This window comes from Leishmania mexicana, chromosome 6, assembly GCF_000234665.1.
Source record: "Leishmania mexicana MHOM/GT/2001/U1103 complete genome, chromosome 6".
Lineage (NCBI taxonomy): Eukaryota > Euglenozoa > Kinetoplastea > Trypanosomatida > Trypanosomatidae > Leishmania > Leishmania mexicana.
Window position 1 is genome coordinate 151,968 of NC_018310.1, and position 13,996 is coordinate 165,963.

The 13,996-nt window shown below is 64.0% G+C and overlaps 3 protein-coding genes across 3 annotated transcripts; all 3 read left to right on the forward strand.

The window, feature by feature from the left end:
• Positions 1-1,830: 1,830 nt before the first annotated feature.
• On the forward strand, positions 1,831-3,198 carry LMXM_06_0450 (hypothetical protein, unknown function; the record flags this gene model as incomplete). Its single annotated transcript, XM_003872009.1, has 1 exon — positions 1,831-3,198. The coding sequence occupies one exon, from the start codon at positions 1,831-1,833 to the stop codon at positions 3,196-3,198; it is 1,368 nt and encodes a 455-aa protein (XP_003872058.1).
• A 2,264-nt stretch (positions 3,199-5,462) lies between these two features.
• On the forward strand, positions 5,463-9,212 carry LMXM_06_0460 (ATP-NAD kinase-like protein; the record flags this gene model as incomplete). Its single annotated transcript, XM_003872010.1, has 1 exon — positions 5,463-9,212. The coding sequence occupies one exon, from the start codon at positions 5,463-5,465 to the stop codon at positions 9,210-9,212; it is 3,750 nt and encodes a 1,249-aa protein (XP_003872059.1).
• Positions 9,213-10,443: 1,231 nt separating this feature from the next.
• LMXM_06_0470 (conserved hypothetical protein) lies at positions 10,444-13,896 on the forward strand (the record flags this gene model as incomplete). The annotated part of the gene is made up of 1 exon (XM_003872011.1): positions 10,444-13,896. The coding sequence occupies one exon, from the start codon at positions 10,444-10,446 to the stop codon at positions 13,894-13,896; it is 3,453 nt and encodes a 1,150-aa protein (XP_003872060.1).
• Between the last annotated feature and the right edge of the window lie 100 nt (positions 13,897-13,996).

Consider the following 13,996-nt stretch of genomic DNA (forward strand, 5'->3'; position numbering starts at 1 on the left):
GGTTATGTGAGCGTGTCTCTGCGTTGCCGCCCGATCGAACCCAGTGTGGCTGGACGAACACCCTCACCCTTTTGGACTTGGTTGCCTGCTGCGCTTTTCAGGTGCCGCGGCTGTTGCCGGTGGTGCGAACCGTCGGATGTCGCTAAGTCGTCTGCCGTGGCGGTTGTCCGGCGTGTACGACACTCGATGTGTCGTCTTGGCTTTTACACTGTACTCATTGGCGGCGTCACCATCTTCGCGCATGCCCGTCCGCGTCTGTCCTTTCCCCTCCTCCCCCCGTATCATCGCTGTGGTGCGTGTCTCTGTGTATATCAGAACGTTGTCGCTAGCGTCTGTGCCTGTATCTCTCTCTATCTCTCTGTGTGCGTGTTGGATGTACAGTAGCCATTTATTCGCCTTGTCTTCGCTTGGGATCGCTCAAGTGGAAGAGGTGGAGGAGGGGGAGGAGGAGGAGGATGGCGTGTTGGGGTGGATGTGGGGACTGTCCATGCGTGCGCGTGTCAGCATCGCCTTCCTCCTACTCCGTCTTCCCTTCCCCCCGCTCATCTCCTTATCTTCTGTTCGTGTTTTCCTCTTCGCATCTCATGTATCAGCTCCGCTCCCACCTCCACCCCCAAAGACGCGCCCACACCCAAGTAATCTCTTCCCGCGCGCGCAACGTGTGCCGATGGAGGCGGAGGAGGAGGAGGTAGGAGAGTCTCATGTACATCTTTCGTGTGCGCCGACTTGGGAGGAGGGGCCACCGGTCAGTGCCCCCTCTCGTTCGCTCTATCCCCCTCTCTTGGCTGGCTGCCTCTCTCGCGTCGCCTTAGACTACCCACACCGACGTATTCGTAGACGCAACGTTTCTCTCTGCGTGCGTGTGCTCCGGTGCCGCGCTCAACCTGTGAATCACGAGCAACAGCAGCGGCAAGGATATGCGCGCAAGAAGGCGACAACGGCAGAGGCAGACGAAGCTGGTGTTTGGTGGTGGCTCGCCGGTGGTGGGGGTGGGGTGGGGTGGATGACTGTGGACTGTGGCGTAGTGGCGCCTCTGTCTCCCCTACCTTCCGCCGGCCCCTTTCCGCAACACGTCCTCCTCCTGCTCTTCGGCAACGGAGTCTTGAGGTTCCCAGGACGTCGTCATCTTTCTCTTGGTGTGTGTGCGTGTGTGCGAGCGCACGCTCTGGTGAGAGTGTCCTGTGCAGGCGCGATTGGCACAGCTGCGGATCGCCTCCGCGCATGTCCCTCTCACCTCTTCTCTCCCCTAACACACACACACGCACACGCACACCTTAGTGCGTATTCCGCCCGTGCATGGGAGGGGGTATGCGTGACTGTCGCAGACGCCCCGTCTTCCTTCACCACCACCACCACCTCCCTCCCCCTCCCTCCTCCCGCTCCCTCTCTGCCCCTCCTCTCATTCTTCTGCCAACTCGCCACGGTCACGGCACCTTCCCTCCCCCCTCCCCCCACTTCCCCCCGCACGCGTTGTGTCGGGCTCTGCGCTGACTGGACCTGCTGCAACACACCTCTTTTGTGGCAACAAACAACAACAGAAGGTACTCTGGTGCGTGCTCGTGTGTGTGTGTGTTGGGTGTGTGGCCGCTCCTCCGCCTCTGTCACCGCTCCTCGCTTGTGCGTCTGCACGGGCTGCGGGCAGTGGAGGCGATCGCCACAGCGGCAGGCGCACATCGTGTCATTTCGCGGGGTGGTGGAGGAGGAGGAGGGCCCTCTGGGTCTCGCCCACTGCGCGAACAAGAAAAAAAAGCAGAGCACACATACACACACACGCTGAAGAGTACGCTGGCTGTCTATAAACAAAAAAAAACTTATAGGCTGCGGCTCACCATGCCTGCGCGTCGCCGCTACTCGAGTGTGTCATCCTCGTCGTCCGGCACCTTCAGCGAGCCGAGTGATCGCGGTAACAGGAGCGGCAGTGACAGCAACTCTTACTACGCAGGATCCGGTTCCTACCGATCCGTGTCCTCCGTGTTGACCTCCTCTCGGTCCGGGGCGACGACCACCGCAGCCACGACAGCCAGCTCCACCTCAGCTGTCGACTCGTCATCCACGAATGCGTTCTCAGATGTGCTGACAACATCATCGGGGTACGGGCACTCCTCGGAACCGCCCGGGCGCGCAGTGCCCCGCCCCGCTGCCTCCAGATCGAAGGCCGTTGGGCACAAAACTACCAAAGGCGCGAGTGGCGTTGTCGTCGCCAACTACGAGAACAAGGGGGCAGGGGAGACACTGGCGCAGCGGACAGCCTCCACTTTCACGGCGACCACCACCGCCAGCAGTGCCACGGTGGACGACACCGGCGCGCTCGTGCGTGCGCCGCAGTCGCCGATGCCGCAAGCGGCACTCGCACCCGTCTCCAACCGGACCGCGGGCATCGCCCGGGTGAAGCCTTACCACGTCTCTGAGGAAGAGCTGGTGCGCCACCCATGGGTGCCGGTGGACTGCGACACGACCGTGGACGCGCGCAAGGAGGGTGGCAATCGCGGTGGGTTGGCACTCAGTGTGTTGGATACGATCCACACGGCCCCGATAGCGGTGCCTCCGCCGCCAGAGGAGGTGCAGCGACGCCGCGAAGAGGGCAGTCTGACCTATCCGAGCCGTCTGATGTTCCGCTTTGTGCCCAGCTCGTCACCAGTGCGCCACAGCGCTGTGGCGGAGGGCAAGGACGGGACGGGAAACGGAGGCGGGGGAGCGAAATTGGGAGCTGACGGCGCCACCGCCACACGTGCGCGCAAGACCTTCGTCCCCTGCTGCTACCTCCATGGTTGCTGTGAGAAGGCGCCGTGCGGAGTGAAAAGCTACACGGCGACGCGGCAGAGGCCTCACCACCCCCTGCGCAGCCATCACGTGCCGGTGGTGAACTTCCATACGACGCGTGAGCATCGCATTCCGGTGGAGGGCGTCCAAAACGTGTTGCCGAGCGTCGAGGAAGCTCCCGGCGGCCAAAACCTCCAAGTCGACATGACGGGCACAGAGGAGCTCCCGAAGCGGCTGCAGAAGGCAATACAGCCACGCGACCGACCTGCCAGCGGCCTGTGCTTTGAGAAGTCGTACGCCGTTGTGCAGGAAGCTGGTGGAGGGTGGGACGGGGCCGGGAAGTCTGCCTTCATGCGCGACGGCGACCCGCAGGGCTTCTGGATCGCGCAGCTGCACAGGCGTGCAAGCATACGCCTCGAGCCCATCGAGATCGAGTGAGGCCTTCATCAGCACACGACGGAGGCGAGAGCGCGCGCGAGAAGGTGAGGTGGAGGGGGGGGGAGAACTGGGCTGGAGGGTGTGTGCAGGGGTGCGTACGGTTTTTTTTTTTTTGTGTGTGTGTCTCCTCTTTCTCCTGCTCGATGTAGTGCTCCTTTTTCGTGTACGTGAAGCGCACAGCTGTGCACATCACGACGTTGCCAATTCACGCGCTCGCATACGGGCGTGTTTGTGGATGTCTGCTCCCTACCCCCCCCCCCCCCATCCACCCCACCTCACACCCACGCTCGCTCGCTTTCGCTCTCCGTGTGTGTTGCACACGTGCGTCTATATACCACCGCACCTCTCTCTCTTACGGTTGTTCTGCTCTGCAATTTTCTTTCCTTTGTGTGTCGTTATCTCTTTCTGATGCCTCCCCCTCCCTCCCCCCTTACATACATGCATACTCGCTCTCCACGTGCCTCCAGGCCCTCCCGCCGTCCGACACGCGCCTCTCTCTCTCTCTCTGGCCGATCTCGCGTGATGGGGTTGCTTTATTCGGCCAAAGCCCGTCGTTCCCGTCGCCCTCGTACGCTTGATCGTGCACTGGCTCGCCCTGTTCTGCGTCTCCTGGTGCGTGTGTCGTGGAGCGAGTCTGTCACGCAGAGCTGTAGGCGAGGGACTGGTGCGGCTGTTATAGTGCTCCGGGGGAAGTACTGTTGGCGGAGCGAGCGAGTAAGAGAAGACAAGAAGCAAGTGTGCGTGTGTGTGTGCGTGCGTCGGTGAAGGATGGCGACCACGCACGCACACACACCGAGGGGGGAGAGAGGGAGGGAGCGCACCATCACTGCCTTGTACATCTGCGGATCTCTCTTCCGCTAGAACAAAGTAATGGACAAGACGGAGGCTCGTCAGCGGAACACGTTTTGGGCGCCGCTGCGTGAAACAGAGGAGAGGCAGCTTCCGCACGAGGATACGCTTGACCGTCTTGCTCGCTTCTCTTCCGCGCACCCCCAACCTCTTTCGGCGTGCCGGGCAGGCCATCTCCGGTGCGCCGGCACGTCGGCAGTTGCCGCAGCTCTTCTCCACATACGACGACGGTGGAGGGTACGAGTGGAGGCCACGCGAGGTGGGAGGAGGAGAGGTCAGAGAAACGGCGATAGCGCACTGCCAAACGCGCGCCCAGGTCTACGAGGAGCCTGTTCAACCTGTGTCATGCCTCGTCGTCTTTTCCTTGCCACAACCGCAACCGTGACGCGTGCAGGCAGGGTGGTGATGGTGGCTTTTCAATGGATTCGATTTACTGCGCCACTTGCATTCGAATCGTTTTCTGCAGCACACTGACAGACAGGGAGACAGACTGGGGCACACATATCTATCTCCTCCGCTCTCCGCTCCCTCTCTCACCCTTTCACACGCACGCACGCACCCCCCTCCCCCCACGCACGCATACAGCTGCCTTGCACATACCGTGTATTCCTTCTCCCGTAGCCCTGTGTGCTCACGCCTCTTTTGCCGTCTGTCTATCTTCTTCGCCGGTACTACCACGACCACCTACTGTAGGACGTGCGTGCGGGTGTGTGCACATCTCTTTCTCCCTCCCTCCCTCCCTCCCTGTGTGTGTGTGTGCGGGTGGGTTGCGAACCCCAACTCGGTTGTCTTGCCGTTCACACTCGTGTGTTGGCGTGACGCTTCGGAGCACTCCCCCCTTGTCTTTCCTTTAGGCATCATCCGTTGTGCCTAACGACTCTGTCTCTGACACACACATACACACGTGTATGCATACATGTATACATGCATGCCTTGCGCAGCAATCCGAGCAGCTCCCCTCCCCCCTCTCCTCCTCTCTCTGCCGTTGTGCGTGCGTGTGTAGGTATTTCTTAGCCAACCCCTCTCCTCTCTTTCCCTTCCTGTAGGCTGCTGCTACGTATCGTCGCAGCCATAGTAATCACCGCCGCTGTGTGTCATCGTTGGTGCTGCTGTTACTCTTGTAGGGTGCCACGGTGTGTGTGTCTGCTCGTGTATGGGAGGAGGTGGGCACAGCTCACGAGGCAGGTCTTGTACGTACCCCCTTTTCAGGCTAGCGAAGGGGTGTGCCCCACCACGACCAAACCCGCCGCTTCTCGCCTCGCCTCTCCCCTCTCTGTGCGTGCTTGCCCTTTTCTTTGTGTCTTGGTTTACGCGAAATTTTGCGCGGAAGCCCCACCGGCACGTTACCGTCACCGCCGCTCATCTCCCCCACTCCTCTCCCGCATCGAAAGTCGCCGGCTGAGTTAGACGCACGAATGCGCCGCATGCAGGTGGCTCTGTGCACCAGCGGTGACCCGTATCACGTGCCGTCGCTTGCACGTGTCGCACTGTTCCCGCTGCATTTGGACCCGCCAACGAAGCAGCATCGCGAGCTGTTCCGGCTGCTGCTCGGCGCGCCAGATGTCGCCGCTGGGCCGTCGATGCCCTCCTTTACGGCATCAAAATTCGCGTCACCATCGTCGGGCATCTCCACCGCCTCCAAGTCGGCGGCGGCGGCGGCCGCGTCGTCGTCGTCGTTGTCCTCCTCCCTCCCTCAGCAGCCACCTTCTGTCTCGCCTGAGCTCTTATCCGCCGCCGCGGCTCCTCCTCATGCGAGGGCAATTCACTCCGGGATCACTGGGCGGGGGCTGAACATATTCGATCGCACCACGGAGGGGACCATGAGTACGCCCTTGTCCCCGTCACCGGGGACACAGACCGAGCCCGCGTCGTCCTCCGGCATCTCCGGCGTCAACGACTTTGACCCCATCTCCTGCGGGACCTCATCGCCGTACTGGTACATGGAGGCGTTCGCGACGAGCCTGCGCGAGGACAGTCAGCTGGCGCCCTTTGACTACATCATCCTTATCCCTAACACCCGATACCCTGTCAGCCTGCGTCAATCAACGCACCTCGCGGCGCTGGCGGTACTTGCGGCGCGCGGCTTGGCCCGCGTTCACGTCGATTTCACCGCGCTGGAGCACCCAGACGAGTCGATGCCCATCGTATACGAGCTCATCTGCCGCTACCCCAACAGCGTGCTGGTCCACTGGCTGCATGACGCGTACGAGGTGCTCAACTGGAGCCACTTCGCCGACTTCAAGTCGACGGTGCCGATGCTGCTTCTGCAGACGCAGAGCTACCCACCCAAGGCGCTGGAGCGACAGCGGCCGGTGGGCAGCGTGTCGCGGCTCACCTCACGACAGTATCACTCGCCGATTGGCCAGTACGTGCGCAGCCCGGAGGAGGCGGGCTACTACCGGCGCGCAGAGCGTTTTATGAAAGCTGCATCCAAGTACCGCCGACGCAACACGACGCCCATGACGGCGGCCGCAGACGGCGGCGATCCGGAGAGGCGCTACGAGAGTGCCTCGCTGGTGGATCGTGAGTCGGACTACTTCGACGACGTCCCCAACGTGCCGTCGTCGCGGCGTAAGCTCGACGAAGACGTGCCGGAAAGCGGCACCGAGGTGGCCAAGAAGTCGCTACAGCCGGAGTACGCGAAGGTGCTGTCCCGCTCGCCGCTGCTGCGCGGCGCCGACACCACGACGCGGACGGCCTCTACGGCCTCCACCTCCACCGCTGGAGGCTGCGCAACAGGCCTGAAAATGGGACTCTCGTGGCGGGAGTCCTCGTCGGTGCATGGGGAGCCGGGGGTGAGCTACGTGAACTGCGCCAAGGGTCGCTGGTGGAACACGCCTGGGGGCCGCGGCGATGACGAGGTCGAGGTGAGCCGCTCATACTGGAGCTCCACTAGCAGCAGCTGGCTCGGCGGCGGCACTGCATCATCTGCGGCTCTGCCGGAGTGGATGGAGGAGGAAGGGGTGACGACGGCGGACCGCGCGCGGGGGAAGCATCAGGGCCACTGCGTCAGAGACGCCTCTACCGCCGCTGCCGAGGCCCACGAAGCCGGTGACGGCGTTGGGACGGGCGACCGTTCCGGCGAGAGTGATGAGGGGCCGCAGAAAATGGACACGGTGGTGTCTGACGACGGCTTTGCGCTTTTGGAGGACACTCCGGCGGACGTGGGAGCCGGCACCGGGGCCCCTCGCGCCGACTCGAAAACGAACGCGGCGAGGAGGCAGCTCTCTATGGCCAAGTCGCCGGCTGGCACGGCGTCTAAAACCACGAGAGCAGGCACTGCGCCCGCCGTGCCCACCTCGCCGGAGAGTCGCGAGGCCGCCGACGAGGACACCCGCAAGCGGTTTTTGACGCGTGAGATCGAGGAGGTGCGTGCGGAGCTGAAGCGCATGCTAGGACCGGCCAGCGCCGCCGCCACCGCTGTTTCCATGACTACCGCGGGTGGGGTCACCACGGGCGCTGCCGCTGCTGCTGGCGGCGGGGAATCCTCTGACGGGGCAGCAGCGGCGAAGTCGAGGTCAGGATCGGACGACTGGGTATCGAAGACGCACGCCGGCATCACGACTCGTCTCGCTGCCCACGGCGCTGCCAGCCCTTTCAGTGCGGAGGATACTCGTCACGAAGAGCACTACCCGGTGCGACGTCGCAACCGCACCGTGCGCCAGCTGATCGACGAGCTCTACCCGCCGCGCGCCTATGCCCCCGTAAGCGCTGCGACGACGGCCACAGAGGCCGGCGTGGGGGGCGACACACTCGCCACCGACTCATCCAACGTCTTTTCGCCGTCGCATCCGATGCTGAAGCCTGGGGCAGAGCCGCAGTCCTCCGCGGCTGCGATGACGTCCGACCAAAACAGCGGCCGCAGCCACAACTACGAAAGCGCTGACCGCAATGGCGGCAGCAGCGGGGGCGGCGGCGGTTGTATGGACGTCAGCGCGTGGTTGGACGCGCCAATGGTGGAGGTTCACCCCATCACGCGGAGCACCGGGGCGGATGTGCGGCAGGCGCTGTGGGAGCAGGAGATCCACCCCTCTTTCATCTTGACGGATTGCGTGCAGCGGTACGTTGAGGGGCATGGCCTCTACCGCGACCCCCGTAAGGCAACAGCCGCCTCTCTCTACGGCAGCGTCGGCGTGGGCAGCGACTACGGCAACGGCGCCCGCAGCGGCAGCGGTGGCGGTGGGGGCGCCTCCGGACTGGGCGGCAGCGCCGGGGTGGCGGGACAGATGGGTGGCTCCGATGGCGGGTTCCGCGACTCGGCGGCGGTCGGAGTCTGTGGTACTAGCAGTGGCGTCGGCGGCGGCATGGGCAACAGCGCCGGCGGCTGTATTGGCATCCGCCGCGTCGTCGCCCCACGCGACACGGCCACTCTCTCCTTTCCTGGTCTCATCCCTCGTCTGGAGCTCCACTACGACCGCAACAACCTCCTTGCACGGGAGCAGTACGAGAAGCTGCGCATCTTCCAGTGTCAGGACGGCGAGGAGCCGGACCTCATTGCGCCTATCGGCGGGGATGGGTACATGATGCACTGCATCCGCAAGAACTGGCGACGCTTCATCCCTTTCTACGGTGTCAACGCCGGCCACGTCGGCTACTTGCTGAACGACCGCTCTACCTTGGAGGAGCTCTTCTCCTCGCCGCTGAAGCTGCACTTCACGACAATGCTCTACTGCCAGGCTGAGAAGGAGGGTGACACGGGTGAGCGGATGTTGCTGTCGGAGCTGGCGTTCAACGATGCCTGGGTGGAGCGGTCGAGCGGGCAGACGGCGCTGATCCGAATTCTCGTCAACGGGCAGGAGCGTATTCGGCGGCTGCGTGGTGATGGCGTGCTTGTCTCCACGGCCGCCGGCAGCACAGCCTACAGCCAGGCTCTGGGCGCCTCCCCTGTGCCGGTGGGTGCACCGCTCATCCAAATTGTCGGAAGCAACGTTGTGTCGCCCGCGCAGTGGCGACCGGCGCATCTCGATCAGGAAGACCAGGTGGAGTTCGAGGTCATCGACAGCACAAAGCGGCCATGCCGCTGCTACGTCGACTCTGTCGATGTTGGTAACGTGACGCGCTTGCTCGTCCGGTCCAGCCGCGTCGCCGGCGTGACCCTCGCCTTCTCGAAGAGCTGCGATCTGCAGCACAAGTTGTACCAGATGCAGTTCCCCAAAACGCTGTGAAGGTAGCAAGGTAGTCGGGGTCTGAGGAGGGGGGGAGGGTGAGGGGGTGAGGGATGGGTCGTGGCCGATCCTGCTCATGCATGTCTGGCTCTGCTTCTGCCGTGTGTCTGTGTGCATGTGTGCTGTCAAGGAGTCCGCCACTACCACGGCAGCGGCAGCAGCGGTCACAGCTTACGATCGTGCATCCCGTGCCTACATGCGTCGACACACACGCCACAGCGCTTTTCCTCGCCGGCCTCGTCGTCGTCCTCCTCCTCCAAAACATCGAAGTTTCTTCTTCTTGCCTTCGCTTGCGTCATGGTGTGAGCGGGCTGCTCACGGGGCATCTCTCTCTCTCTGTCGTTCGCGTTACGCATCTTTAAACCGCGATGTGGCGGATACTGCAACCCTCTCGCACTCCCCTGGCGCGGCCGTGCAGTGACGGATGGGGAGGCCAATGCGGGGATGGCGCAAAGTGGTGAGGAGGTTGTGCGCATACACGCATGCACACAGCGGCGTGTGCATGGGTGCTCTCTCCGTCTCTCCGCCGCCGCCGCCTTCTCTCGTTCTGTGCGTGCACCACCACCTCTCTGTCACACGTGCAGCGGCATACCAGGAAAGCACGGTCCGCTGCTTGCTGCTCCCGCCACGCACACCGACAGCGCCTCCACTTGTTCTCCTCACTTTTCCCTCCCTCGCCTCTCGTCGCGCACCACTGCTCTGTCTGTCTCGCTTGTGCGAGCGGGTGTGTGTGTGTGTGCCTGTGTCCCTGCAGAGTGCGGTCGTAGCCAAATCGACGACCACTGCTCCCACGCAAGTGCATCCATACACGGCGGGAGACTTGGACACGGATTTCGTTGGTCTGATACTGCGAGTATTTCTCCACTCGTTAGCATAGATAGACGGTGGGGCGGCGAGGACGTCGACAACAACTCCCCCCACCTTACCCCTCTTCGGCTCTGCTCGGTGCGTCCCTTTCATCGGTGTGTTAACACGACTCTCACATCGTGCGGTTAGCTTCTCGGGTGCCATCCCACCAGCACGGGCGTCGCGCGCATCAAGACTTCTCGCGGGAGGACGGACGGGCGGTTTCGCTTGCCTTCTTTGCGTGTCGGCCTGCTCGGGGCTGCGGCATTCGCGTCACGTGAGGGCATCGGCACGTGGGCGTCTGTCCTGCGCGTTGTTACTTCGCCGACGGTTTTCTGGCGCGGGAGGTACGGGTGCGTCCCTCTCCCCTTCTCAAAGGACGGAGATGCACACGCCAGAGCCGCGGCCACGCCACAGCCGCGGCGGGGCCGCCAGTACCACGCCCCAGGTCGACTCGAGCAACGCCACGCCGACGCCGCGGGCTGGTTTTCTGCGCCGCGGCGGTGGCGACGGTGGCGGCGACACGCTACACGGCGCCATCGCCGCCGGGCCGTCCGTCCTGTTCGACGAGGACACAGCCACGGCCGTTGCCGTCGATGGCTCTCCTCAGCCCACTCAGCTGACGCAGCAGCAGCAGCAGCTGTATCCTGGTCAGGCCCGACTGCCGCGCCAGCGCCCGCGCTTTCACACCGTGCAGGACCTTGACGTCGCGCTGAACCAGGCCATTGAGGGCAAGATCACCAGCCGCAACGCGTGGGCCAGCAAGGAGGCGAGCGACCTCCTGGAGGGCATCACGCACACCATCGAGACGACGCTGGACAACGCGTCGACGGACGACTACGCTGGCTTCGCTAAGGCGGCGACGGTTGTGGAGGGCTGCTCGAAGGTGTGGACGAGCCGCGTGGACAGCACGTATCAGCGGAGCAACCAGATGGTGCAGCGCCTGCTACGCAAGGATGACGCGTCAGGCAAACCGCCGACCGGCGACCGAGACGACGGGGAAGGTGAAGACGGGGAGGAGGGGGACGAGCAGCAGGGCGCGAAGAGCCGCTCGCGTAGCGTGGCGGCCGCGTCTGCCGCTGCCGCACGCACCCTGGCAATGGGGGCGACGGAGATCAACTTAGACAGCAAGAGCCGCACGGCGCTCACGCAGACCCACGTCAACGCGCAGTTCCGAGCGATCACCTCGAAGTTCGATCAAGGCAATGCGCAGGGTCTTCTCATGAACAATGCGCCGATGGGCCGGGCCGGCAACATCATCTTAGACGTTGACTACTCCGTCATGCCTATTTCCGATGCCGTGGACGGTTGCAGTCGGCAGGGCAGCCGCCGCATTTCGGGCACCAACGCGCCATCGCCGTCGGGGAGCAGTGGTGCAGAAGGCCAGGAAACTCAGGCGGGGACGGTCACGCCCTCGCGCGTGTCGCAGCACACCTCCGTTGAGCTCGACACCGCCGTGTACGAGACCGTCACCGATTTACCCCCGTACCACGGTGTGACCACAGCTGTGCCGCTTACTGGCCACCTGAGGAGCACCCGCGGCTCCGAGTCCTTCCCGCAGGCGCGTGACAGCACCGGCAGAGTCAGTTCTGTCGGCGACGCGCGTGGCAGTCAAGCAAGCGCCATCGACCCACTGCTGCTCCTCCCGCGCGCCTCGCCCCCGAAGCAGGATTTGAGTGACCTCGCCCGCGTGTCGCTCAAGTCCGACGCACGTGAGGGCCACAGCGGCAGCAGCGCCACTGCTGAGTCGAACAGAGAGAGTCGAAGTCGAATCACGTCTCACAGTGACAGGACGGCGGCCACCGCCGGTGGCGATGAGGCAGCAATGCGTGCCTACGGCAGTCAGCAGGAGCAGGGGGCTGAGGGCGAGTTTGCCACTCGCGGCAACGACAACGACGACGGTGTCGATGGCGATGACGCCGACTTCGATGATTGGGGCGGCGCCGGCGACGACGACGACGATAGCAGGTACTACAACAAGGCAGACATCAGTGCCCGCACTGACAGTGAAGGTGCCGACCGCGGCGCCGAGGCCCGCCGTCTCGTGTCGGGCGCTGCGGAGATGGAGCTGATGGACACTCTCTTCCACGGTCACACCCAGCTGGCTCTTGAGGCAGAAGACCCGACGTTTTGGTGCCCGCTGAGTGAGGTCTCTGCGAACCCGCTGGCTGGCGTGCAAGGGTTCTCGGCGCTTTCTCGGCTGCACCGCGAGCACCGCTTCGCACAGTCGCAGAAAGGCACTGGCGGCGACGACACCGCCCGAAACAGGAGCGGGGGTGAACGAAGCAGCAACCTCAGCAGCCCAGTCGGAGCTCAGCTGCAGCCGGCGACAAAGCGCGGGCGCAAGGAGCGCACCGTGGTGTTCCAGTTGCCACAGTCGCCTAGCTGTGGCCGGGGGGCTGGCGCCAGCGGCGTCGCCTCCGCGACATCCACGTTCGCGACGGAGTCGAAGTTGCTCCTCGACGACAGTGCTCTGCGTCAGGCGACCACCGTCGCGCGCAATATCACTCCGCTCGGCAAGCAGCTCCTCTTCGCGAGGAATGCCGCGCAGGAGGTGCTGGGCTACACGCAGAGCGCTGTGCAGCGCAGCAAGGCGGAGCAGGCGGGGCTGCTGCTGCCTGAGGCGCCGATTCGAGGCAAGACGATCCCGTCGTACATGCCGTTCCCGGTGCACACGCAGGACTACTTCCAGCCCTTCAGCACCTCTCTGACTCACTGGAACCTTCTGCGCAAGTCCGCGACGGGTCACCTCGTCGACAGCACCGCCGGCGCGCGCAACAACGAAGGGCCGTCGTCGTCATCCGTGATGGTGGGGGGCAGCAACAGCGGCATCACTGGTGACTGCAGCGGCCACATTGGTCTCGCAACACGCACCGGTGACTACTTCAGTGCCGACGCTCTGGACAAGGATAACTACGGCGGTGTCGGTGCCCGGTACGGCGGCGACAACATGCCAGTCGAGTTCTTCCCTGGCGGGGCGGAGGTAGAAGCTCAAGATGGCGGCGAGGCCGGCGGCGACTATGCTGACTACGCCGAGCTCTACGGCCCCGACGACAACCATAGCGACGACGAGGAGAGCCGCTACGTGCAGGGCGGCTTCCGCAGCTCTGCAGATGCGCGCCTCATCGCGGAGATGGAGCTGGCTGCGGCTGCGGCAACATCCGCGACGGCCTCTGGCGGCTCCTCGACGCGCAGCAGCGGGACCAGCACTGATTCCCTTCTTGCCGACCCTCTTGAACTGCTGAAGGTGCTGAGCCCACCCGAGGCGACCCTACCGAACCAGGTGGACGTGGTGAAGCTCCGGCAGCTCATGTGGGAGGCGCTGCAGGGGCCCCTGGCGGCGAACCAGCAGGAAAAGGCCGTGGACCTCGCGACGCTGCGCACCGGCGCCGCAGCGGGGGTATTGCAGATAGCGGAGGAAGACGAGGATGACGTTGCTTCCTTGCGGGAAAACCGCAAGGTGGCCATGGTGAAGGCGCACGCACAGACGGCGCTCAACGCGCTTCGAAAGCGTGTACGCACGGCGGACGTTGGCAAAGATGCGCAGTCTGCGCACTGCAATGAGGACACCGTAGCAGACCCGTTCCTTGCCGCAGAGTCGGCCGCCGCTGCTGCTGCTGCTGCGACGTCGGCGGGGGCGCCACCCACGCGGTTCAGCGACGTTGTCCGCTCCGTCCTGCCACACATCTCAGCCGTGTCGTCCACCAACACGCTGTCGCCCGCCTTTTTCTTCTTTTCCATTCTGTTCCTCGCGAATGAACACAACGTGGTGCTGCGGAGCGTCGTGGACTTGAACGACCTGCTCGCCTGCGGCATCGCCGGCCGCGTCGGTGAGTGATAGCGTGCCTGTGCGCCTCCTGCCACACCTCCTCTCATGACGCAGCCTCTCTCTGTACGGGCGTGCGTATGCCACAGGGCACAGTGGGGGCTGCGTGGAT